Source organism: Poromitra crassiceps (genome assembly GCF_964638095.1).
Source record: "Poromitra crassiceps genome assembly, chromosome: 23".
In the NCBI taxonomy this organism is placed as follows: Eukaryota; Metazoa; Chordata; class Actinopteri; order Beryciformes; family Melamphaidae; genus Poromitra; species Poromitra crassiceps.
Genome location: NC_139639.1, coordinates 6985452 through 7013061, shown reverse-complemented (window position 1 = coordinate 7013061; position 27610 = coordinate 6985452). Strand labels below are relative to the sequence as shown.

The 27610-nt window shown below is 43.2% G+C and overlaps 1 protein-coding gene and 1 pseudogene across 2 annotated transcripts in view; one reads left to right on the top strand and one right to left on the bottom strand.

The window, feature by feature from the left end:
* Window positions 1–26804, bottom strand: part of LOC310797401 (tenascin-R-like) — a gene marked incomplete at both ends in the record, with an annotated part of 57872 nt that extends 31068 nt beyond the window's left edge. The window contains 3 exons of the mRNA XM_083659770.1: window positions 17738–17881; window positions 20685–20804; window positions 26630–26804. Of these exons, the coding sequence (XP_083515896.1) occupies window positions 17738–17881; window positions 20685–20804; window positions 26630–26804 (439 nt within the window). The remainder of the gene's footprint in view (window positions 1–17737; window positions 17882–20684; window positions 20805–26629) is intronic.
* LOC310797318 (far upstream element-binding protein 1 pseudogene) lies at window positions 9905–11749 on the top strand (annotated as a pseudogene). The gene has a single exon. The product of its transcript is annotated as a far upstream element-binding protein 1 pseudogene (transcript).
* Window positions 26805–27610: the final 806 nt, after the last annotated feature.

The window sequence follows — 27610 nt, the reverse complement described above, 5'->3', positions numbered from 1 at the left end:
AGTTTAGGCCAGGGAATTTTGTTTGGCAGAATAATATTTTTAGCTACAACCAGCAGCGCTGGCCCCTGCGTGCGCTGCTGGTTGCAGCTTCTTGCTGGTTTTGATTTGCTGCTGGTGGGTATCGGATATTCTGGCTTGCGTTTGTCAATCCTGTCCTGCTGCCTGGGTCTGTCTGGGTGTTGCGTGCTGCTCTGCGTGCCCCCCCCCCCCCCCCCCCGCCCCGCCCCGCCTCGCCTCAACTGCACACTCCTCCTCCTGTCTGTGGTGGCTCTCTGCTGAGTTTGCTGTGCGCACAGTGAAGGGTGCGGAACAGCCAGGCTTTTTTACAGCGTTCCGCGTGTGTTTGTCACCGGCAACGATGCTTCCAGTTGAGAATAATAACAACTCCACGGTGTGGATGTGCAGATGTGCTGTCGCAACCGACACGGAGCGGCTCAATTGTGGGAGCAGATTGGCTGCTGCAGGCACAGCTGCAGTAACGTGCTTCAGCATATCGATGCATACGGATGCGATGCGATTTCCGTTTCCATAACGACTTCTTCTTTGTTTTTTCCTTGCCTTTCTGTTATGTGGAGAGCACTGTCGCCACCTAAGGGTTCTGTAAAATAGGTTATAGACCTCCAATAGCTACAATAGTTGTACCAGAGATGTATCAGGGATTGATCCACGTCCCACCGTCAAAAAACGCAATTGACGACAATCGTCGTCTTTGGCACTCTACGTCAGTATTTGAATTGACGACAGCTGTCGTCATTGGCATTCAATGAGTTAATAGAGATGTAAAAATTACGATAACCATTGTATTAGCTTAGTTTAATGTCATTTTATGGATTTCCGTTTTGGAATCCTAACAACAATTGTTGTTGCTAACGAGTGGGGGCTAGAATGACCGTGCTTTCCGACGTGAGGGCTGGCTTGACTGCAGTGTTTAACTGCAGTCAACCCAGCCCTCACGTCGGAAAGCACGGTCATTCTAGCCCCCACTTGTTTTGTGGTGCGTTGCATTACACGTAGGCTGTATCTTGATAAAAACAACTCAACAACGACATTACCACCGAGAATTATGGCATTTCGTAACAACGTTAACAATGTTATAATATAATAATAATAATATGGCTTGACCAGCACGGCTACTGACTATCGATAGTTAGCAACAACAAATGTGTTAGGCTCCAAAACGGAAATCCATAAAATGACATTTAAACTAAGATAATACAATGGTTATCGTAATTTCTACATCTATATTATCAAGGAAATATTTGTAGAGATGCTTTTTTCCTCTTCTTTTGAATTGACAGACTGGACGGAGCTTTGGCATATTGCTGCCCCCCACAGTCTGAAGACGTATCTGCCTTTAAGGGCTGTCCCATTTTAAAGTCGCAAGATAGCCCTTAACACTTAGTTTTGAGGGCTACTAAGATTGAGGGTTGAGCTTGAGGGTTAAGATTGAGGGTTAAGAAAAGAATTGGGATTGGGCCTAGGACTGCCAATATTTAGCACAGGCCAAAGATTTTCATAATTGTTGGTCATCTTTCAAGACCCACAGTAAATTATCTATTAGCACCAGAGTGATTTGCAATACCTCAAAATGAAGATGTATGTCTCTGGGTTCACCAGGAAAAAAAAAGTGAGCTTTTAGCATGTTCTGTACTCTACTTATATCCATTTATATACACCCTGTTTTAGCCCAAAAGCTCTCTCTGAGATGACAAACAGGAGAAAAGGCAATTTCTGTAAAATACACATTCTCAAGCAGAACTCGCTCTCAATTCTTTTATTTTGAACTGTATTGACATCAGACATGTAAATACTATTCGTTATGACACAAATGAAAAAAAAATAAAAAAAAAAATATATATATATACACATGAAGTGCTTTTTTTTTTACATTCAACAATACAGCAGTGTGAGTGAGTGTGCAGACAGACACACAGACAGACAGACAGACAGACAGACAGACAGACAGACACACCGACAGACAGACAGACAGACAGACAGACAGACACACACACACACACACACACATGATCCCCCTTCGTTGCGTGATTTCTAACCCCACATAGGATAAGCAATAACCACGCCCTGTGGCGCCGGGATTGGCCAGGAGCAACACTGGAGGGCACGCAGCCCAGCGATTTCATGAACCAACTGAATAGCTCTTGAGAAGGACAGCGGGCTGCTGTGACTGCCGCTTCTGGCTTGTCTTCTTGCCTCCCTGTCCTATACTCCCTGCTGTTTGATCGTTCCCGTTTTCCCCTCGGCTATTCACACTTCCTCACGTCACCGCCCTCTGGATTACCCGTCAAACTGATCGATCATTTCCTCATTCCTCCGATGATCAAACGCATCTCTGGAACTTTCTCCCGTTTTCTCCGGCTGGCACACAGGAAAGCGACCAGCTCCTGCAGCGCGCGAGGGGCGTTTCAATGGCGTTTCTCCTGTCTGCACAAGGCAAGCTCCTTATCCGTTTTCTGCTTTTCCTCTTGCTCAATTTCAAAACAACAGCTGCGGTATGTGTTTGTTCACGTGTTGCCTTAGATGCTAGGGACCTGATACTATGTCAGAGGCTGGGGAAGTGTTTGAAATACGCGCTGCAGTAATAAAAACAAAAACACGTCAAACACGTCATTGGCGGGGAGGGCTATTTCTGATAACACGTCAAAGACGTCATTGGCGGTGAATGAGTTAAGCACATCTCAAAGACCCCTGTGCGCTCCAGTTTCCACGTCTTACATCAGACTTTCTGTGGTGAGATCTTGATCCTCTGACTAAGTGGAGACACACTTGACACACTGTAACCTCTTTAGTGTTATGATACAACATAGATGACTTTCTATCAGGGAAGCAGTTTCTTGGAGTTACATCACATCGTCACTGTGCTGCCGTGCTGTGCAATCCAACGTCACAACTGTGAGATTAAGATATCTCCTCCACCGCTGTCTGTCTCTCTTTCTCTCTTTCTCTCTGATTCTCTCTCTCTTTCTGTCTGTCTCTCTGATTCTCTCTCTTTCTGTCTGTCTCTCTGATTCTCTCTCTCTTTCTGTCTGTCTATCTGATTCTCTCTCTCTCTTTCTATCTGTTTCTCTCTCTCTTTCTTTCTGTCTGTCTCTCTGATTCTCTCTCTTTCTGTCTGTCTCTCTGATTCTCTCTCTCTTTCTGTCTGTCTCTCTGATTCTCTCTCTCTTTCTGTCTGTCTCTCTGATTCTCTCTCTCTTTCTGTCTGTCTATCTGATTCTCTCTCTCTCTTTCTTTCTGTCTGTCTATCTGATTCTCTCTCTCTCTTTCTTTCTGTCTGTCTCTCTGATTCTCTCTCTCTTTCTGTCTGTTTCTCTGATTCTCTCTCTTTCTGTCTGTCTCTCTGATTCTCTCTCTCTCTCTTTCTGTCTGTTTCTCTCTCTCTCTCTCTTTCTGTCTCTCTGATTCTCTCTCTCTCTTTCTGTCTGTTTCTCTCTCCTGCTCTCTCTGTCTGTTTCTCTCTCTTGCTCTCTCTCGTTCTGTCTGAATCGTGCCTTTTGATTCTCGCTCTCTCTTCTCTCCTGTCTCTTCTCTCTCTATTTTCTCTCACTAACGGTCTTTTAGAGGCCGCCTGACAAAAATACTTTGCCTGAAGACATGAAGGGCCCAAGACTTTCTATCTTCCAACGCTCGACCCAAACTTGAACCCAAACGTCACACACACACACACATGCACAGCCCTCTCATTTCCATAGTAATCCACTCTGTGTGTGTGTGTGTGTGTGTGTGTGTGTGTGTGCACGTTCTAGAGCAGGGGTGCCCAATACGTCGATCGCGATCGACCGGTCGATCGCGAAGGTAGTGTGGTCGATCGCATGGCATTGAGGGGATTTTTTTTTACTGTTTTTCCACTGTTTCCACTGTTTTTCCGCTGTTTCCACTGTTCCACTGTTTTCCACTGTATACTCAGTGTATATATATATAAATAAATATGTTTGGTAGATCACTTTGACTTGGTCATTTTAAAAGTAGCTCCCAAGCTGAAAAAGTGTGGGCACCCCTGCTCTAGAGGATCAATGACAGCCCAGTAATTAACAGCATGTGCCCGCCTTGATAACCTCCTAGAGGACACCTTCTCTCAGAGACAATCATACAGAGACGAGGTATGGACAGAGACGGACAGAGAAAAAGAGAGAGGTATGGTATGGACAGAGAGAGAGAGAGAGGTATGGACAGAGACGGCTCTTGTCTAGTGTCTGTTTTTCTTTCTTTGTCTTTCATTCTTTCTCTCTTCTCCCTCACCTGGCAATATGCTTGTCTTATATAAATGGTTGGCTTTCTGTGTATTGATTGTGTTTAGTTAGATTTAGACTATTTGCTGTGTCGCCCTTTGAGACTTGCCTGTAAATTAGGTCTTTCTACATAAACCTGAAACTTGACGACTGTCGCGTTCCTCCCCGTCCCCCCAGTGACCCGTGGTTTCCCTCTCCCTGTCCCTCGCTCTCTCTCTCCCCCTTATCTCCATCTTCGTCTGCCTCGTTCTCCCACTCCTCCAGCCTCCTCCTTTGTCCACCCCCTTTTCTCCTTATCTGACAGGCTGCCATTCTCCCGCTGCGTTTATCTTTTGTTCTTGTCACCTCCTCATCCTGATGGACACTGCTGCTGCTGCTGCGTTTGTGTGCATGAGATGAGACAGGGAGAGAGAGAGAGACAGAGAGAGAGAGAAAGAGACATAGAGAGACAGAGAGAGACAGAGAGAGAGACAGAGAGAGAGAGAGAGAGAGAGAGAGAGAGAGACACAGAGAGACAGGGAGAGAGAGAGAGACAGAGAGAGAGAGAGACAGAGAGACAGGGAGAGAGAGAGACAGAGAGAGAGAGAGGTTGGGAGTGACTGCCCCCAACTGCACTATTTCTTTTTTCTCCATTGCCCAATTAAATGTCCCTCCTGTCCTCTTCTCCCACAGAAGATGGGAAGGAGAGCGGCGCTAATTGGATGCAGCAAGGCGACAGACAGCGAGGAGGAGTGGACACCGCATCTCTGCACTGAATGGTGATTGTGATTGGATGATGTGTGGCTAATACGTGTGACTATATTGACCGTGATGAATTGAATCAAACGCTGGTAGGTGGTGGTACGCCACACGCTGGTAGGTGGTGGTACTGTACGCCACAGATGGAGCTGTGATGGAAAGTCAAGATGATCATCATCATGGATAAAATGACAGAAGCACAAACGTTCTCAGCTTTGACTGCCCCTTATGGTGATGATACTACTAGAGTATTACTACTGCTGCTACTACTACTACTACTACTAGTTATAAAGGTCTTTGCACACACAGTTCAAAATGCCCAATTATCATTTTCATTTTCATTTTTCCAATTTAATTTCATTACTTGTTCCAAAAGTTATATAGCCCAGTAATCTTAATTTCCATTTTTCAAGTTAATTTTATTACTTGTTCCAAAAGTTATATAGCCCAGTAATCCTAGTTTCCATTTTTCAAGTTAATTTTATTGCTTGTTCCAAAAGTTATAGCCATACCAATTTGCATTTTCCACATTAGATTCATTATTTGTTCCTAAAGTTATATGCTAGCCTAATCCTAAATCGGCTAAATTCCCATTGTAATAAATTCATGTCATGTATAAATATTTTTTTTTCCATCAATAAAAAAGTTGCAACGTCTATGTTTCAGAAAACTTTATTTACACAATGTTGTTCACAAAATAATGTCCTCAATGGAGGCTGACAGACAAACAGAATGACACTGTTATGGGCAAGCCTGTAACATGTTCAGTTTAAAGTGGTCTGAAACAATATAGTGTTGCTTGTAATGCACACTATTAACAAGGTCAACAAAAGTAGCCTACAAATGGTGAATAAAAATAAATAAATAAATAAATGAAATAAATACCCACTATTGATGTCATATCGGAGAGGGAGGGTGAGAAACAAGGGAGAGAGATGGAGGATGAGACAACGAGAGACATAATTAGTCCGTTAAATTGTGCAGTAATGAGGTCTAGGGGAAGTCAAGTGTTGAGGAGAGGACCACAGGATATATGGTGTGCAAGCGCGTCAATTTGGGTAGGTACAACCAACATTTCATTTATTTATTTAAATAAATGAAATAAATACCCACTATTGATGTCATAGTCACTCAAGCAATTGTGATGTCACCACTGATGATGTCACACCCACTAATGTCGTCATTTGCATTGTGACATCATCAGTGATGTCACACTGAATTGTGATGTCATCAGTGATGTCGTAAATCACTGATGCCATACAGTACCCACTAATGATGTTATTTATAAGTAAGATCGTAATTGCTCGAGTGATGTCACTGGTGACATCATCACTGATGACATCACTGACTGAGCTCACTCAAAAGCTGCGGATATGGCTCCTCTGGTACTGGTGGAATGAACGGCGACACCTTTAAAGACGCTCTAACAAGTCAGTGTGGTACAGTGACACATCTGAAGGAATGGCTGTTCGAGCAGAGCATGCTGACAGGCAGCTCTATGATGCCGTCTGTGCAGGAGACCTGGACACACTGAGGAGCCTGCTGCAGGAAGACCACTTCAGAAGGCAGATCAATGAAAAGCGTTTTTATGGGTGTGGGACCCTTCTGGAGCACGCAGCCTGGCGGGTTCATGCTGGCTGTAGGGACTACCTGATCACACAGGGAGCACAGGTAGACCTAGCTGATGAGTATTACTGGACGCCTCTCTACTTGGCCGTGTGCTGCGGTCACCTGGACTGTGTGCGGATCCTCCTGGAAGCCGGGGCCGACCCTAACAGAAGCATACACGGCTCACACACCCTTCTCTACATCAGTGCTGTACTCAAGTACCTGGACTGCTTCCACCTGCTGCTCCAGGCTGCTGGCGTTCTGACCCGTGATGTGGCTTCTCACCTGCTGGAGTGGGTGCTGCATAACAAGTGGAACATGGCCGTCGTCCAGCTGCTGCTGGACCACGGTGCTGACCCGGCCCTGGTGACCACAGAGCAGGCACAGCTGGAGGAGAGGGCGGATCCTGAGGCTCTCAGGGTCTTTCTGGACGCCAAGAGATGTCCTCGCAGTCTGGCCCACGTGTGTCGGATCCAGATCCGCCAAGTGCTGGGCACACATCGCCTGAACCAAGTCCACTCCCTACCACTAACACAAGTGATGAAGGACTTCGTGCTCCACCAAAACTGACTTAAGGACTGTCAGTTAATTTATTTCATTTCCTACATTTAGTTCTTCAGTGACTGTTTCAAACAAATCCAGGACCAGAGATTATATACCATCAGCATACACCACCTGGGCTGTAGCCAATTCTACTTCTATCATTGGAGAGCGATAATTGGAGTGTATCCGTGTGTGCTTGGTTCATCGTCTCCAGAGTCCTCACGCCAGAAATTCTGTTTATCTTAATATGACGTGAGGTTCAGTTAGCATTGCACAGGAACAGCCAGGAGAGATTAAATTTCAGAGCCTGTAATTTTTTACTTTTACTTGATTAAACAAGTTGAATCCGTATTTCTTTCTTTCTTTTCTAAAGGCTTTAGATGTTTGTTTTTGTTGATCAAAGACTTTTTGATACATCTTTACATACAATCAATTGGAAATGGAACCAATTAAAATCAAGTATTTATAAAAAATAAATAATTAAACCTATTTGACGATCTTGTCACTTTGGCAACATGTCTGGGTTGCTTATGGGGGAAGAGTGTGTGTACAGACAGTATGTGCAGGTGACATCTGAACTACCTTGACCAGTGGTGTTCAAACTTGTGTGTGTCTGAGGCACACCAAAGGGCAAGACAAAATCTCAAGGCACACCTAATACCTGTGTTTCCCCCATCATTATTTCTCTGTTATCCTTGAAATAATTTCTTTAGGCCAGGGGTCACCAACCTTTTTGAGGTCGAGGGCTACCTGAAGGGTAGAGAGTCATGTCGGGGGCTACCTGTTGAGATTTGCTCGATTTACCTTTAAATAATGAGTATTATGCATTTAATCGAGACATACACTCTTTTCTTTCACTGTTGTGAAGAAGAACTCTTCCTCCCACTCCTCTTGAAATTGGTAATGTTTTTTCTTTCACTTTTCTGCCATTGTTCTTGCGTTCCATCATTTAGCTTAGCCGACTGATATAATCATTGGCAGCTGGCAGTCGCACTGTCGCAGAGTGAATGACGTAGTGACGTAACGTAAAACTAAACTTTGACCCCAGCCCAGGCGGATCAAAATAGTTAATCAATAATTAATTATACACAGACAATAAATTATACACAGACAATAAACGTTTTTAAAACGTATGCATTGTTAAACAAATTATTTTCTACATTTGTGTGTTATTGTGGGAAGGGAGGAGAAAAACAAATAAAAAATTAATTTTTCTGATTATATTTTTTTGTTTCGTTTTTTTGTTTTTTCTTTCTTTCCCCTGTGGCTGAGCCTGTTTGTCTGTTTTGTCTTGTTTGTGTAAAAAAAAAAAAAAAAAAAAAAAAAAAAAAAATTTTTTTTTTTTTTTTTTTTTACATTTTTCTGAACGTGGCTTGCGGGCGCCACAGCGCCACCCCGCGGGCGACTGGTCGCCCGCGGGCGACTGGTTGGCTACCACTGCTTTAGGCTATAGAATCTGCCTATGAGTGCATACAAATAACTGATATAGTCCAATTCAAAATTCACTCGTGACTTTTTGTACATGTGGACTATTTGCAATAATAATGTATGGTTGTCACAACATCCCAAAGCACACCTGGACTTGCCTCAAGGCACACACGTGCCTGACACTGATCATTCATTGACTGTTGTGTTTGGCAAACCGTATGCAAACGCTCACAAATGAAAATGAATTTGGATTCTCCTAAAGGGAAGTTTACAACGATTCCTATTATCTGACACATTATACCACTTGCACTGGTGCGACCAGTTATAGTTTTGGGTAGCACTGGCAAGAAAAATGATTGCAAAAAATGTGATGAAATGGTTTTGCAGTCTGGAGCCCCGCCAAAACACCATCATGAAAATGAAATTGGACAGTTTCTGCAAATAATACGGGTGGAAATGAAAACAATGGTTGACTAGTTATTACTGATTTCGGATTTACGCTAGCAACAATCTTGAGTGGATTTGGGCCTCGGCCTCTAACTCACTAATTACACTTCTCTGTAACTGTTGTGGTATTCTGTGCTGTGGGTGTGCGGGTGTGTGAGTGTGCGCACGCATGTGTGTTTGTGTGTGTGCGCGTGCATGTGAGCGTTTGTGTTTCTTTGCTAGTTTATAGAGCGATAAACCTCATGTGCCCTGCCCACTTGCCACCTTGAAGGGTATTGGTATGTTGTTCCGAACGTTATACGCTAGCCTAATCCTAAATTGGCTAAGTTCCCGTTGTAATAAATTCATGTCATGTATAAATATTTTTTTTTCCATCAATAAAAAAGTTGCAACGTCTATGTTTCAGAAAACTTTATTTACACAATGTTGTTCACAAAATAATATCCTCAATAGAGGCTGACAGACAAACAGAATGACACTGTTATGGGCAAGCCTGTAACATGTTCAGTTTAAAGTGGTCTGAAACAATATAGTGTTGCTTGTAATACACACTATTAACAAGGTAAACAAAAGTAGCCTACAAATGGTGAATACAAATAAATAAATAAATCAATAAATGAAATAAATACCCACTATTGATGTCATAGTCACTCAAGCAATTGTGATGTCACCACTGATGATGTCATACCCACTAATGTCGTCATTGGCATTGTGACATCATCAGTGATGTCAGACTGAATTGTGATGTCATCAGTGATGTCATAAATCACTGATGCCATACTGTACCCACTAATGATGTTATTTATAAATAAGATCGTAATTGCTCGAGTGATGTCACTGGTGACATCATCACTGATGACATCACTGACTGAGGTCACTCAAAAGCTGCGGATATGGGCTCCTCTGGTACTGGTGGAATGAACGACGACACCTTTAAAGACGCTCTTCAACGAACGCAAGAGATCGCAGCTAAGCTCGGAGGTGACAGCGTTGCGGTACTACCTACAACAAGCCAGTTTGCTTACGGAGGCCAGACAAGGACCCTGGGTGGGTCTTTTCCAATGCAGCCTAACCTCAATATAGACCAACCAGAGACAAGGAAAGTGGCTCCAATGTCCAATGACCCCTTTTCAGCAGCCATGGGAGGAATGGGCGGTTCCCCAAAATCGACATCAGAGGAATTCAAGGTTCCCGATGGAATGGTTGGATTCATTATTGGAAGAGGAGGCAAGCAGATATCTCGCATGCAGCAAGAGTTTGGATGTAGAATCCAAATTGCCCCCGACAGTGGTGGGACGGCAGAGAGGTCGGTGACGTTAACAGGACCACCAGACTCCATCCAGGCCGCAAAGAAGGTATTAACAGAGATCGTCAAGAAGGGACGCCCCACTGCAGCATTCCCCCACGACGACGGTCCAGGCATCCAGGAGATGATGGTCCCAGCATCTAAAGCTGGCCTGGTCATTGGTAAGGGCGGGGAAACCATCAAAAGCCTTCAGGAACAAGCCGGAGTGAAGATGGTCATGATCCAAGAAGGACCACAAAACACAAGCACAGACAAACTTCTCTGCATTTCAGGAGAACCCTTTAAAGTTCAGAAAGCCAAAGAGATGGTGATGGAGCTGATCAGAGACCAAGGCTTCAGGAAGCAGAGGGGTGACTATGGCTCCAGGATGGGAGGAGGAGGAGGAGGCGGGCACAGCCTAGATCTTCCTGTCCCCCGGGTCGCAGTAGGAATCGTGATTGGCAGGAACGGCGAGATGATTAAGAAAATCCAGAGTGACACAGGTGTTAGGATCCAGTTTAAGGAGGACGACAGCAGCACATCAGAGAGGATAGCCCAGATCATGGGTCCTCCTGAGCAGGCTCAGCACGCCGCAGAGATCATCTCCGACCTGCTGCGGAGCGTCCAGCAGTGTCCAGGGCCTCCGGGCGGACACTGGGGCGGCCGTGACCGAGGCCGCGGGCAGGCCAACTGGACCATGGGCCCTTCTTCTTCTAGTGACCTGCAGGAGTTCACCTTCACCGTCCCCGCCACGAAGACCGGCCTCATCATCGGAAAAGGCGGCGAGACGATCCAGGCCATCGGCCAGCAGTCTGGAGCCAGGATCGAGCTGCAGAGGAACCCCCCGCCGCCCAACGCTGACCCCAACGTCACGATGTTCACAGTCCAGGGCTCCCCTCAACAGATCGACTATGCCAGGCAACTGGTGGAGAAGAGAATCGGGGCACCGGTCACTCCAATGGGCGGTGGTGGCCCGCACGGCCCCATCGGACGCCGCGGTGCACCCGTGTACAACCAGGGAGCTGTTCCTCAGGGATGGAGCAGCAGCTTCCCACACTGGCAGCAGGGCCCGCCCGATCCAAATAAAGCAGCGACTGAGGCCAACGCGGCCGCCTGGGCAGCCTACTATTCTCAGTATGGCGGAATGCCTCAGGCTCCTCCCATGACGACGCCCACCAGCGGAGGAGTCCCAGACACGACTCAGAGCAGCGAGCAGCAAGGTCCACAGACTCTCCAGCCTCAGGACTACACCAAGGCTTGGGAGGAGTATTACAAGAACCAAGGTCAAGCCCCTCCTCAGGCCACAGCCGCCACGCAGCCCGGAGGAGGAGGCCAGGCGGACTACAGCGCCGCCTGGGCAGAGTACTACCGCCAGCAGGCCGCCTACTACGCCACAGCCAGCCCACAGGCCACGGGCGGTGGTGGTGCACCACAAGCCCCTCAGGGCCAGTAGTGATGTGAAGTGGACATCAAGTAAAAATAATGCTACTTGTTAAATGTTTCGATGCAGACGCCTTGATGAAGATTCTTATTATTACATTACATTTTTCCCTTGGTTTGAAAGTTGGCAGATTACCCGGCAAACCGCCCTCTTTAATTTTTTGTTTTTTGTTCTTTGAAATGCTTTGTTTTAATGAGGTCATTCTACATAATTATGGTCATTCCAGTGAGTCCTGTATCTACAGCACATCGAATGTGATTAGAACTCATGTTTATTCAACTGTATAGTCATCATTACCATGTAAGTCATCTCAGTTTTAACATATTTTGCCTGTTGTGTTTTGCAATAAAACAAATTGAAACCTATGTTAGTAAGTTGGGCTGATTACAAAAAGAGTTGAACTGAAATCATGTATGTTTTTGTTTTGTTTTGGGAAAAACACACAATGTGTGGACCAAAACAGCTCAGCAGGCACAGTAGAATATCAAAAATTGAAGAAAGGAGCTGTTAGGAATTTAAATGACAAAATTTAATTTTGTTGGGTTTTCGTCAGGCTGTCACAGCCTGACGAAAACCCAACAAAAAAAAACCAACGGTTGAAACGCGTTGCGGTATTTATCTTGCCCGTATCACCTTCATGAAGATGTACTCTGTTTTGTTAAACTCTTTGTAGTACACAGGTACAATTACTTCCAATTCAATTTTGTCATTTAAATTCCTAACAGCTCCTTTTTGTTTTGACCATGGGGATTTTGAAAAAGCTTCAGATGCAGGGCTGCACCCGCGCTGACTCAAAGTGCTGTCCTGTCCTGTCTTCAAGGCTCTGAGATACATTATTTGCATGCAATGATCCTGAGTGGTTCAGACCAATAAATGTTCCTTGCTGATAGAGCTTGTTTATAGTCCTGTTACTGACCATTGCCCCGACTCTAGCAGTAGACAGGTGTTTATCATACAGTAATAAAGCTTAAGAGTTGGCTTACGTACCGTATGTAACTCATGCATTACTTGTGTTGTTGTGGCATTCTTTTTAATCTTCATACAGATAAACAGTAGATCGCGCACATCCACTCAAAACTATTCTGAAGAAGATCGCGAGACCGAAACGTCTGAAATAAATCTACTGGGAGACATCTTTACGCAGTGTGCGTTTGATTTATTCGTTTTAATCTTGCCTGGTTTGCTGACTTTGTTGAGGTAGTATGCGCTGTTTTGCCTTGATAGACACTTCCTCCCTCTGCAAGTTAGAAAAGCAGTGAGCAAGTATTTTTCCCAACATTGTCCTCGGAAAATGTGGTTGCCAGATATGTTGCATATTTTTGGTGTTTTTTTGTGCCGTTCACCGTCACCAGTCACTCGATGATGATGTCATCAGTGATGTCACTTGAGCAATTGTGATGTCATCAGTGATGTCACGAATCCTTCCTTGCTAAGGATATCAAAGTGGACGACAATCAATCACCAGCACTTCCCAGACCACAAGAGGAGGCAAGACCTCCTGGACCAGGTCACCGTTTGGTCCTGCCGCACATGCGGAAGAACGCGGAAGTGCCTAAAAGAAAGCTGGCCTGTGTATTCAAGGAGTATGTCAGTGGATTCTGTCTGCCACTTGACCTATTCATGTATTTTATATTCACACTGTAACTGAGTCTGTGTGCCGATGTTTCTTTGTGTTCTCTCTGTTTTTACCTGGCTGCACGACACATTTCCCCTCGGGGACAATAACGTTTACTTGAACTTTGAACTCAAACTGGCACCTCTTATACCGTTATTAATCTAGGCCCGCAACCCCCTCCAGAAGACTTCAATATATTTTACTATTTCACTCAATAATTTTCAACCTTGCCATTAATCTCAACAGCAGGGTAATGGGGACAGCTGATGCCCACTCAGCAGTTCAGAAGCAGCAGCGTAGCTAACAGTCGTAGGCTAATTCACTCTTCTGGCTTCAAATCCCCCCTCTGCACAAATCCTCTTGCATCCAGTGATCCAGAAACAATACACTTCACTATGTGAAAAGGAATCACGCCAGTGCACGGCTACGCGCTTGAGTTAGCATGTCTATGATACGCTATCTTAGTCACGTTAGACTTCCATACAGTACTTTGAGCCCCAACTCCTGCCTGTTCTTCTCAGCCACAGCCACTGGCTGCTGTTTCCTTCTTTTGAAGATGCATTTTGATGCCTTATGTAAAGCCTGAGTACAAATCCCTAACACCACGGCCTTATGTAAAGCCTGAGTACAAATCCCTAACACCACGGGCAAGTACACAGAGACAGAGAGGAGCAAAGTGAAACACAAAGAGAGCGAGGCAGAAAGAACCCGACACAAACAGAACAGAGAGACATGTGACAGAGCCAAAGCCAGAAGAGTCAACCAGTCCAATCAAAGCTCTCATCCTCTTCTGTCACAACGTGACATTTTCTATCAGAGCGGAACAGCTGCAGAAAAGCAGCAGTGTGAGCAGAGCAGAACCAGGCTGCATGAATTCAATTAGGGGCTTTAATTAAGAAGCAGAGAAGGTCCCTCACAAGTTGACATAACTCACTCACCCCGTGTGTGATTAGATGTCAGCAACACACCAGCAGGGGGAGGGCGCGTGCAAGTGTGTGTGTGTGTGTGTGTGTGAGAGAGTGTGTGTGTGTATGAGAGAGTGTGTGTGTGTGTGTGTGTCTGTGTGTGTGTGTGAGAGAGAGAGAGAGTGTGTGTGTGTGTGTGTGTGTGTGTTGCATGTGTTTATTTTTGTTGAGCAATTGTGTGTCTGTGTGCACACGGGAAGCTGGCACCTGAGTAGTGCTGCCCGATGGCCTGCATCATTTTCCTACAAAGTTTTAATATAAATTAGTTTTTTTGTTGTTGCTATAAACCAAGGCTAGCGCTTGATTAAGCCCAGGGATTAGTTCTCATTGTGCTTTTATTGAATTTTAGTTCCCTGGTGAAATGAAGTAAATTAAAAGGGGATATTGCTAAATTTCATTGTTGTTATTCCAGTGTCCTAGGGCACTTGGTTCTCAAAGTGGGGTCTTTGAGGGGGTTCCAGAGGGTCCCCAGCAAAAAGGGGAATGATTTATTTTCACTATAATTCCATCTATAAGTAACACGATGACAGAATGTATGACTATTTTGGTTCATGGGTTTAATACACTTTCTGTAATAAACCCTCTAAAGATAAAATCGTATCAGATGGGTGTCTGTGGTCTCATTTGTGTCAGTTTAGGGGTCCTTGAGGGGTCCTCCATTATTCAGACAATGATAATGTGTCAATATTCATTTGACATGTTTATTCTGAAATCACAGAATGAACATTCAATCATGTTGGTTGGTATTATCGAAGATGAAGAAGAGCTAGATGTCCTTTCTCTAGGACAGAGAAATTAAATCTATTTATATCTATTCCACCCAATCAAATTCACTCCAATAACTGGTGTCTGCTCCACTCAGGGGAGTGCAGTGACACAGACTGGTGTCTGCTCCACTCCCCTGAGTGCAGTGACACAGACTGGTGTCTGCTCCACTCCTCTGAGTGGAGTGACACAGACTGGTGTCTGCTCCACTCCCCTGAGTGCAGTGACACAGACTGGTGTCTGCTCCACTCCCCTGAGTGCAGTGACACAGACTGGTGTCTGCTCCACTCCCCTGAGTGCAGTGACACAGACTGGTGTCTGCTCCTGATGGCCTAGGTTGATGAGTCTGTGTCACTCCACTCAGGGGTTGTTGTTTTGTTGCCTACAAAACAAAGAGTGACTTTTATTTGAAGGAGTCGAGCTACAACTGGGCTGGAAATGTTTGTCTTTTTGTCTATTTTCTTCTGCTCTCTGGAGAAGTGTTGAGGCACAAGAGGCACTAGACACTTTCTGTTTGCAAATGAGAATCACCTTAAACCACCAAGTCCACTTGTTTATTATGTATGAGGTATTACAGTATAATATGCAGAACATTGACATGGTTGGTACACCTAATTATCTACAGCCCCACTTGTGTTTTGAAGTTTGGTTTGTTTGTGCAGCCCTGCCCTCTCTGGTTTGAGCAGCTTCTCTAGCGCAGCGCAGCACAGAACAGGACAGGTAACTCTGTCGCCTGGCTCCCCCTGGGGGATACGAATGCCTCTGCTGACTGAAACGTTTTTTTTTCTTTCTTTCTTGGGAACCCTGAAAAACAAAGTTTGTGGAACTCAGTTTAAGGGGCACTTTACACGAGGATGGTTTCCTATGGAAACGGGGAATTATTGTATCGTTAGTGCCTCCCGTTAAGACGGCGACGGCGAATTCGCGCTTAGGAAACGACACATTTTAAAACCACCCTCCAGAGTGAAATTCTTGGTGACGCTCCCCGCTGAGCGCTCCATGTAATCACTTTGGAACGGCACATTTCAGAAACTCTGACGTGCCTGCACAGGCGACACACGCGATGCCGTGCGCGAGTTGGCAACCAAATAAAATGTCAGTATGAATGAAGTTTGGCAACACTCAGAAGCTACACTGCGGCCAACTTCAGTTGTATGTTCATAGCGTTACTGCTGCGAGGAGCCGATGGCTGTACCCGGTCGGCATTTAACGTTAGTTACAAAAGCAGTCGACAGTGTTTTCTCACTGCCAGTAGCAGTGGTGACAGACCACAGTCAGCGCTCCCGGTCCTCGCTGCTCGTTAAAGATTTCCAATAGGCGTTATTCTGATAAACTGGTCACATATATGTTACATTCTCACCCAACAAATATTAAAACTTTAACAGTTTGGGGGTTTTTTAGCTTGAAAAAAGCTTTTTGGCAAGTCTAAATGACTGCGGAAAGTGTACTCTACTTCCGCGTTTAAAGCGAAATTACGTCATGCAGTAAGCGTCCTTGTATGGGCAAAGAATAAGGTGATCACACTGCCACCTAGCGACCTGGCATGTACATTACGGCGTTTTAAAAATTCAACAGCGCTCATGTAAACAGGGAGAAGGTGTGAAGGAAAAGGTGTGAAGGAAACGCTATTGTGTCGTTTCTTTCAGAAACTGTCCTCGTGTAAAGGGCCCCTAAGTGGAACGATTCCTTCAACCTTCTCTATGGCTGCACCTTTCAGTGCAGCCATAGAGAAAGGATGGAGAGAACTTTCAGTGCAGCCATAGAGAAGAGATGGAGAGAACTTTCAGTGCAGCCATAGAGAAGAGATGGAGATCATATTGTGGCACTGACAGTGTTTCTTTAGCAGGGGTGCCCCACCACAGCAAGGAGATTACCACCACTGCTATAGCACATGTGAGATTATTAGTATTGTCATTTTAGTTTTGCTATCATAACAGTGACACTAACATTTGTGCAGTCCAAATGTTTTAGAAGTACTTTCCCACCCCCCCGCCCCCCAACTGTACATGGCCAATTCCCCTGTTATCCGGGTCACTACTCCACACCCTCTGCTCTCTTACCACTTAACCACGTCAGGGTCATGGTGGAAACTGGTATGGTGCATATTAACCACTGGGTGTATCTTTTGATCTGATTCCAGTCACCTGTGTTTTGATGGCAAAAAGTGTGGTGATACAACAATCTCTGACACTCGGGACAACTGTTCCCAAAAAAAAAAACTCATTCTGAAGGAATGGAAGTCCTCCTCTTCCCCCTCTTTTCAGGTGTGGCTGATGGACATGATCTCTGTTATACAGATGGAGAGACTCAGGTCCCTGAGAGCCAACTCGCTTAAAAGGTTCTCGACTATTTGGGAGCCTTTTTTGGTCTACTTTGATGAGGTTAAGAATGAATAGTGTCTGAGGCTCTCTTGTCTGGTTTCTCCTGGACCCCTCGCGTGGGACCCCATGCACAATATCTATTACAGATACAAGCACCTTATGCAACATGTTGTAATGTTGAGCATCGCTGATGTATGTTTTGTTTTATTGACTGTGTCTGAGCCTGTTTATTTGTCTTGTTTGTGTATTATTATTGTTCTATAAAAATGTAAAATAAAATATTGAAAAAAAAAAAAGAAGTGTGGTGAAGCAACAAAAGGAAGTGGCTGCATACGTGTCTGGAGGTTGGTGATGATGGTGCCGCTGGTCAGGGGGCCTTTGCTGGCATACAGGGCAACAGAGTAGCTGGTGCTGGGCTTCAGCTCGGATAGCTGGTGCTCCTGCTTGCTGCCTTCCACCAGGAAAGTATCAGCTGCTACTGGAAGACAGACAGACAGACAGACAGACACACAGACAGACAGACAGACAGACAGACAGACAGACAGACAGACAGACACACAGACACACAGACAGACAGACACACAGACACACAGACAGACACACACACACACACACACACACACACACAATTTTAGTGCTCACAACGACTGTTGTGGAATGGAATTTCACTAACCCATTGATACCTGATGCAGCATTTGTGTGTGTATCCCTTTAACCGCGTATCCCTTTAACCGCGTGACGCGGTTCGCGGTCTTAAAGGGATACACACACAAATGAGGGATATACACGCAAATGCTGCATCGGGTATCAATGGGTTAATAAACAATAGCATTCAGCCAATATGAAAATGATGACCAATATTGAATGAAGCCAGTGAGTCAGGAAAGTTGTCTTAAATAAATAATATCAAGTCATTACATTTAGCCCTGTAAATTGCATTACATCTCAATGTATACATGATGTATGTAATACAGAGGTTACAGAACGCAGTAAAGATCTGACAGCTGTCATAAGTCTTTATACTGAGGAGAGCAGAGAGGAAGAAGGGGAGATGATCTGACGGAGCAAGGTCAACTACGTGCAGTAAGACTGAGCACACAAGGCTGTGTGTGTGTGTGTGTGACGTGTGTGTGTGTGTATGTGTGTGTAGGTGTGTGTTTGTGTCAGAACACGATGCACTGTTCAATCCCACAGAGAACAGATAAGCTGTCTGGCAGTAGATTATGATGTCTACATGTGTGTGATATGCAACCATAGTTAATAACTCATACTAATAATTATGTGTATGTAATTATATAGCTTACTGAATATGGACTGTCTTCAATTCTATTATATAATGACTACTGTACATTTAGACAGAGTCATTTTCTTTTTTCAATTTTGACTAAATAGCTTTCACTAAATTATTTCTCAAAAGCTCATTAAAGGCAGTCCAACCTGGCTACTTTGGCTGATACATACATTTTTAATCTCAAAGCTGTTGGCTCCTTAGGATCAGCTTCCAGGCCCAAGCATTCTGCACTAAAAATCAGTTTCATCTGGGAAATGTAGTTTTGGTGACGACTAGTCATGTGTGACATAGTGAAACACTAAATATCCTTTGCACTGCTAAAACGTCATGTGTGCATCCAATGTTATACAGGATTATGATGCATTGATACATAAAATGTAAAATTGAGGAAACTTACATTCTTCAGCCTGATCTCTGATTGCCTTCATAAATCATTTCACAACCATTTTATGACTCTAATGTCAGCATGACCAATTAGTTCACACTAATACAGATAAATTACCACACTGTTACCAATCTGTGTCTTCAATTCTAACAAACTGTGTCTTCATTTATTGTGAAAAATGGCAGGTTAGGAAAATAACCCTTATAACGTGAACAGGAGGCAGCGAGCTAGAGAGGCCATGTAATGAAGACAGTGAAGAGTTAATAGCTCACTGGCAGGAGCGTGGTGGCTTGTACAGTTTAATTTATGGTGATATTGACGTGTGCTGTAAAAAGTTGCCCATGTTGCCAAGAGGCAGGTTTCCAAGTATTCCAACTGTTGAGCATAAGGATGATTGCTGGATCTATTGACTTGTTGACCTGTCAGTTGACCTCTCAGTGTCCGTGTGTAAATTAGGATTAGATTGAGTCAATAGTGAGAGAAAAACACATTTTTACATAATATATGATATAGTTTATAGATGAAAGTCACACCGCTTGATACAAAAATGATACATTTTGTTGATGCGTGATGCAACACTCATGGGAATGTGTCCACAACTTACATTGCAGCTCTCTAGACAGTGGCTGGGTGTGCTTTCCAAGTATCTGTCCAGCATATAGATACTGTCTCTGTCTGTGCCTGCCTGCAATCCACTCAGGCAGGGTGTCAATTATACATCGACTGTGAGGCTCAGGGCCGAGCAATACGCTTCTCTCTGGATAACTGCAGGCACGCTTTAGTCAGTAGGGTCACGGACACATGAGAAATAAGCTTTCCTGAACACTTTTTCCCAGCCAATTTCTGAACGTTAGAAAGATTGTGATGGTTGAGATCAAGAGCAGTTAAACATTTTGACTAGGGATGAGACCGATCCGATCCAATATCGGTATCGGGTGCCGATACTGACATAATTCACGAATCGGATCGGATCGGAATCTGCAATTCCAGCGTGGGCCGCTGGCCGTAATTTGCCCATGTATAATCGTATCCTTCTTCGCCTTGTATATTTTCTTAATTTTGTCTGCTTTTTGCAAGGTATATTAAAAAAAAAAATCTTTAATTGGCCAAATATTTAGATACTGTATATTCAAGAAAGATATCGGTATCGGAATAATAATATCGGTAAGTTTACAAATTATGATCATTATTTTAAGGTTGTTGTTTTTTTTTGGGGGGGGGGGGGGGGGGGGGGTATTTTTGCCTTAATTTAATAGGACAGTAGGCAGACAGGGAAGGTGGGGAGAGAGAGAGAGGGGTTGACATGCGGCTAAGGACCACGGATCGGATTCAAACCCGGGTCGGCCACGTGAAGGACTTGCTTGCAATCTATATCACTGATTGACAAGACAAAATTAACAACACGACTAATTTGATGGAACTGAAACCTATCGATACTAATTTATTACCGTATGTACAATAGGAGAGATCACTGCAGTGATATATAATAACTATATATGTGCCCTGCAGTTCTTCTTCTCTGATAGTTAATGACACATACATTGATATGTCATCTAATGAACGGAGACATTTCGATGATGTCTTCTTCTTGACCACACCACTCACCCTGGTTGTGTGTGAGGGTGAGCACGTAGTTGTCGACGCTGGAGAGAGGGGGGTTCCACCTCAGCAGCGCTCCTTGTGGCGTGATGTTGAGAGCCGTCAACTCAGCTGGCATGTCCATCGCTAGGATTACAACACAACAGGTAAGATGGAGAGAAATAAAATAATATATCAATATATAAATACAGTGTATAATACATGTAACAATAATAACAATAATAAGGCCATCAGCTGAACTGGCGGTGAAGGAAACCCAGGATGCACTATTGGTCTCATGCTGCTGTTGCCTCCTTGTGAATCATTAAGAAATGTTTGCTACAATATTATATATTTATATATATTATATTACTATTTATGTTGAGTTGTGTTTTACCATGCAGGCACTGATGCAGATGGAGAAAAAGAAAAACTAACATCCCACAAAATCAATATCCTCAAAAAGATCATGGAGTTCATATGTTGAAAGGAAATCAGAGTTGTTTTTTTCCACTTTGATTTGCTTTCCTTTTCTCTCTCTCTCTCTCTCTCTCTCTCTTCCTCCCTTTATCTTTCTGTGTTTCGTGTGCGTTTGCCTCTATGGCTCACATAGTTATTTACACTGACGTACTGTATTTGTGCACATACAGTATTGTACACTCAGGTGTGTTTTATAATATGCAAATACAACATTACTATAAACCTATAGCACCGTACACTCAGGTGTGTTTTATAATATGCAAATACAATATTACTGTAGTTAGTTAGTTAGTTATTTATTTTTCAAAGTGTCATACACCTTAAGGTGCCCAGCCCACATGGGCTTACAAGACACTAGTTTCAAAGCATACAGGAGCAAGAAAAAGAAAATGAAAGAACAGAATATGATACATCTCCAGAACATGTCAGACAATGAAAGAAAAGATTATATCTCAAACATAAAGTACCATCCTACGCTGTTGGTAGGCATTTAACACAAACTGAGCAACCTGGAACACTTTTTCAGTAAACAAGTACTGAAGTCTACAATCATCAGACATAGAAAACAGATCAGGACCTTCATCAAAAGAAATTTTACAGAAAAGCCTATGTCTAAGATTGTGATATAACGGACAGTAGAACAGAAAGTGCATTTCATTTTCAACCTCTCCCAGATCACACAGGTGACATTTTCTGTCCTCCTCAGGAATTGAGTGGAAGCGCCCGGTTTCCAGAGCCAGAGGCAGGATACCACATCTCAGCTGGGCACAAACTGACCTCTGAGCTCTGCTCAGGTTAAGGGTGACATAGTGCTCTGGGTGATAAATGTGTTTAATCAGACTATACGTTCTCAATTTTGGTTTACACAGAACTTCTTCTGACCATTTCTGTTTATAATTTTCAAATAATATTGTTTTAATTTGACTAACAGAACAAGATAATTTATTTCTATATATATATTGAAGACCTGACATATCAAATATCTTTTCAAGCGCATTTGACCAAGAGTAATTATTTGAAAGATCCCAGAGAAAAATTTGTTTAGTAAGTCTGTTATCGGGCATATTAATAAATCTATTCCACAGTCGCACCATGTCACCCCTATGTCGCACTTCACATGGCTCCCATCCCATGTCACCATATACTGCAAGTTTAGGGGCCATTTTATGCACACCCAGAAAACAGCGCATAGCTCTGTACTGAACTGTGTCACATTTTATTTGCTTACAGTAACCCCAAACCCCTGCACCATAATCTAAAATGGGACAAACACAAGAATTAAATAATTGAGTGTAGGTTTTATAACCAAGGTCTCTACATAATTTAACCTTATTAAGGATCGCTCCCAAAGCCCTACCTGCAGAGTCCGACAGAACTTTTACCCCTTCTTCAAAGGTAAGGTGGTCATCTAGTGTGAGTCCTAGGTATTTGTAATGCTCAGTGTAGAATAAAGGAGCGGAGCCAAAACAAAAAGCAAACTCAGAAAGTAAATGTCCCTTCTTCCTAAAATGCATAACCTGAGTTTTTTCCTTGTTGATCCTCAACCTCCATCTCCCACACCAATTACACACAATATTTAATAAACTTTGAAGATCATTTTCAGACTCGGCAAGGAGGACTATATCGTCTGCGTATAGAAGAGAGCCAACCGTAAGGTCACCCAATCTAACCCCAATAGCTGCTTGCTTAATTTCTAAAACAAGATCATTTATATAGACGGCAAACAGCGTGGGAGAGAGTACATCCCCCTGTTTGACACCAGATGGAGTTGGAAACCAACCTGTTCTATACTGATTGACCTGCACACAGGCCACTGGGGTCCGATAAAGGGCTTTTAAGGCACTATAAAATTTACCATCTATACCGGATTTCAGTAACTTAAAACTGAGAAGATCATGGTTAATACAATCAAAGGCTTTTTGAAAATCAATAAAACAACTAAAAATAGGTCTCCCTTCTTGTATTCTAGCATTAACTATAGTAGATAAAGAGTATATATGATCAATACATGCCCTTTTCTTTCGGAAGCCATTTTGTTCATCAGCCAACAGACCAAATGTTTCCAAATAACAAGATAAATATTAAACATATTATTCTCGATATTTAAACATACAGTACCGTACACTCAGGTGTGTTTTAAACTATGCAAATACAACATACTGTATTTAAACATATAGTACCGTACACTCAGGTGTGTTTTATAATATGCAAATACAATATTACTGTATTTAAACATATAGTACCGTACACTCAGGTGTGTTTTAAACTATGCAAATACAACATTACTGTATATAAACCTATAGCACCGTACACTCAGTCAGGTGTGTTTTATAATATGCAAATACAACATTACTGTATTTAAACATATAGCACCGTACACTCAGGTGTGTTTTATAATATGCAAATACAACATTACTGTATTTAAACCTATAGCACCGTACACTCAGTCAGGTGTGTTTTATAATATGCAAATACAACATTACTGTATTTAAACATATAGCACCGTACACTCAGGTGTGTTTTATAATATGCAAATACAACATTACTGTATTTAAACCTATAGCACCGTACACTCAGTCAGGTGTGTTTTATAATATGCAAATACAACATTACGTTGGGGTCAAACGTCTTGTGGTGTCGTGGCACAATGGCATGAAATATATACAAGTACACCGAAACAGTTTTGAACGAAAAACCATGATTTCAACCCATATCGGAGTTATAATTATAGAAACCCAAATACCATACAGCAGAACGCTGTATATTCCCACTGATTACTAATGACTTTGCTCGCCATTTTGTTTATTCCATTCTAGCCGACATCAAAGAGAAGTTATGCAGTCAAATAGGATGTAGAAGGTCTCAGTTAGTCTCCAGAGCTTCACTGTTTCTCCACCCTCTGCTTCATTTCTCTCACAGGCTGCAGGACTTGCCAAAATCCAGTTTGCTTTTAATTATACCTTTAACCTCAATGTTTCAACCCCAATTTCTCCATAGGCATGTTATTTTGGCACGGCGGAGAGCGCGGCAGGAGAATACCTAATACAGCATGTGTTCTAAAAGCTCTGCCCAGATGAAGTAATTAATATAGCCGTGCCCTCGTCAGCATAATCATCGTAAAATAAATAGAGTTGTGCCGAGTAGCACGACGTAGTCACTCCCAGTCTTTCCTATCAGTGTAGATGAACAAACCCGATTAAAATCATTACTTTAATTGCAAAAGGGTTTAATTGAATTTAGATTTGGAGGCTTGCCAAGTCAATTAGATTAGCAATGGAGATGGAGTAGAGAGCTGGTTAAAAAAAGCAAAAAATAAATCAATAAGCAGACTCCCCTCCTCGTTCTTCAAGGATAGTCCAATCCAGTCATAGCTCTCGATCTCGTAATCACCCTAACACAGTAGGTGACTAACACTACTTTTTGAAATCCATTCAATGTCAGAGTTTGCAGAGTAAAGAAACATTTGAATGGCGTCAAACCATTCTGACATTCTTAAATAAACTGTTTCACTGAAAATACGGGGCACGGTGGTGCAGCGGTAGTGTTCTCGCCTCACAGCAAGAAGGTCCTGGGTTTGATTCTCGCCTGGGATGCTGTTGGCACCGGGGGTATGTCTTCCCATGCCTTCGGTGCCTATAGTGCCCAGGCTAGGTGAGCTATCTGGTGAAAAGGGCCTTTCTATGTGCAAGGATGGCATCTTCAGATTTGTTCACTCTGGGACCCGGTTTCAAAAATTAACATATTCTCCCAGAACGTATACTCAGAACGCTGGTTCTGTCTGTACTATACTAAAGAGGTTAATTTGGCCTACTCGTATATATTATTTAGAATAGTTCATCTATAAAGGCCAGTTAGGCAATGTTTGTACCTGACATGTTTTGACTGCTGTTTCTGCAGTCTTTCATCAGAGGTGTCACATGATGTTGGTGTGACGTCATCTATGGTTATATGGAGTTTTTTCATCCCACCTGAAGTGGTGGGATGACCGTGCCCCCTGGCGCCCCCTGCTGTCTGATGGTCCATCCGACGGCAGGGGGCGGCGTTGCAGGACTGTGTCCCAGGTGTGGGATAGCTGGTAAGCTCCTTCATCCCGGTTGACAGTCTTTGGGTCTGGACGAAACGTCCATACAAGAAAAAACTTTAGCGGATAAACACCTAAACTCGTCTCCGTGTGGACATGGCCTCAGTTGTGGGAAGAGTGATACTCTACTATGGGGGCCTGACACGCTTTAACGAGCATCGTCATTAACGAGCCCTCAAACGAGTCTTCCACATGTTCCACTTGGTATGGACCTTCTCACATTCATCGTCAATATGCAGGAGATGCTGTGTTGGCGCTCCCTGCTCTTTTAGCCTTTCTGACAATCATTAATTATGGAAATTAAGTCCGTGTATTAGCAACTGCCCTGTTTTTCAACTCATTACATACTTGGCCAAACAATGTTGGATTATTCTTCCAAATCCCTTGTTTGCTTTTGTTGTTGAATTGCTGTATTAAAATGTCCCGGTCGGGCGTTGTGCGTTTGCGAGGAAAATGTTATTTACAATTTCTAACAAGCTTGACTTCAGAGCTTCGTTCTTTTCAGGCTGTTGCAGCCCCAAAGGCTGTGCTCCATTGTAAGCACATCGGGGTTGTTAGAAGAGGGATGGTGGGGAAAGAGACAAGAGAGGGAGAGAGAGAGAAAGAGGAAGAGAGAGACAGAGAGAGAGGAAGAGAGGAAGAAAGAAAGAGAGGGAGAGAGAAAGAGAGAGAGACAGACAGAGAGAGAGGATAATGATAATTTCTCAGTGGATTCTTAAACCTGCCAGTGAATCAGGTCTCATTGGCATGCAAACACACATTCATCTGCTCTTCTCCACGCTCCATTCCTCTCCCCACACACACACACACACACACACACACACACACACACACACACACACAAGAGTTGTGTCTTTGTGATTCCGTACCAAGTTACAATAAGAATCTGAGAGTTAGAGCTTGAGAGTTCTTACTTATAATAATAACAGACTGAAAGAGAGAGAGAGGGAGAGGGAGGGAGAGGGAGGGAGAGGGAGAGAGAGAGAGAGAGAGAGAGAGAGGGAGAGAGAGAGAGAGAGAGGGAGAGAGGGAGAGAGAGAGAGAGAGAGAGAGAGAGAGAGAGAGAGAGAGAGAGGGGGAGAGAGAGAGGGAGAGAGAAGGAGAGAGAGAGATAGAGAGAGAGATAGAGAGAGAGAGAGAGAGGGAGAGAGAGAGAGAGAGACGGAGAGAGAGGGAGAGGGAGAGAGGGGGGAGAGGATTAAGAAGACATGAAGCAGAGAGGGAGAACCTATTTTAATCCACACATCTGTGTGTCTGTGCGGCCCTGTCTAAGACACAGCACAATATGTCTTTGAAAAGAAAAGAAAGTTTTGGGGAGGATTCTGATGCTCCTGATACAGTTTGTTCGGGTTGTTTTGTTTAGTTTAGTTGTTCTTTTATTTTATTTTCTAGGTAAGTATTAGACCCCTACCTGTGAAGACAGAGGTGCTGACCACTCTGCTCTCCTGGCTGCCTCTGACAGCGTTGAGACTGATCTGGTATTCGGTAGCGGGGAACAGACTGGACAAGGTGTAGTTGGTCACATCGCTGTCAATCACCACGCTGTCCACTCGACCTGCAGGGGACAGCAACATCACCACTGACATGTATTCTCCTTTGTTTTACTTACTTTACTTAAACCGTGAATTGTTTTGCAGTGCATTTTGCAACACAAGATTGATTACTAACGGTATAAAATATATATTGTATACTAAATCAGATTTCACTTCATACACGAGACTAGTCTTACATCAGGGTGATTCCACACAGCAAATGCCATGATCATTTATCAAATACCAGTGAATTACTGATCTAATAAATACATGTCAGTGTGTGTACTGATCTAATAAATACATGTCAGTGTGTGTATTGATCTAATAAATACATGTCAGTGTGTGTACTGATCTAATAAATACATGTCAGTGTGTGTATTGATCTAATAAATACATGTCAGTGTGTGTATTGATCTAATAAATACATGTTAGTGTGTGTATTGATCTAATAAATACATGTCAGTGTGTGTATTGATCTAATAAATACATGTCAGTGTGTGTACTGATCTAATAAATACATGTCAGTGTGTGTATTGATCTAATAAATACATGTCAGTGTGTGTACTGATCTAATAAATACATGTCAGTGTGTGTATTGATCTAATAAATACATGTCAGTGTGTGTACTGATCTAATAAATACATGTCAGTGTGTGTACTGATCTAATAAATACATGTCAGTGTGTGTATTGATCTAATAAATACATGTCAGTGTGTGTACTGATCTAATAAATACATGTCAGTGTGTGTACTGATCTAATAAATACATGTCAGTGTGTGTATTGATCTAATAAATACATGTCAGTGTGTGTATTGATCTAATAAATACATGTCAGTGTGTGTATTGATCTAATAAATACA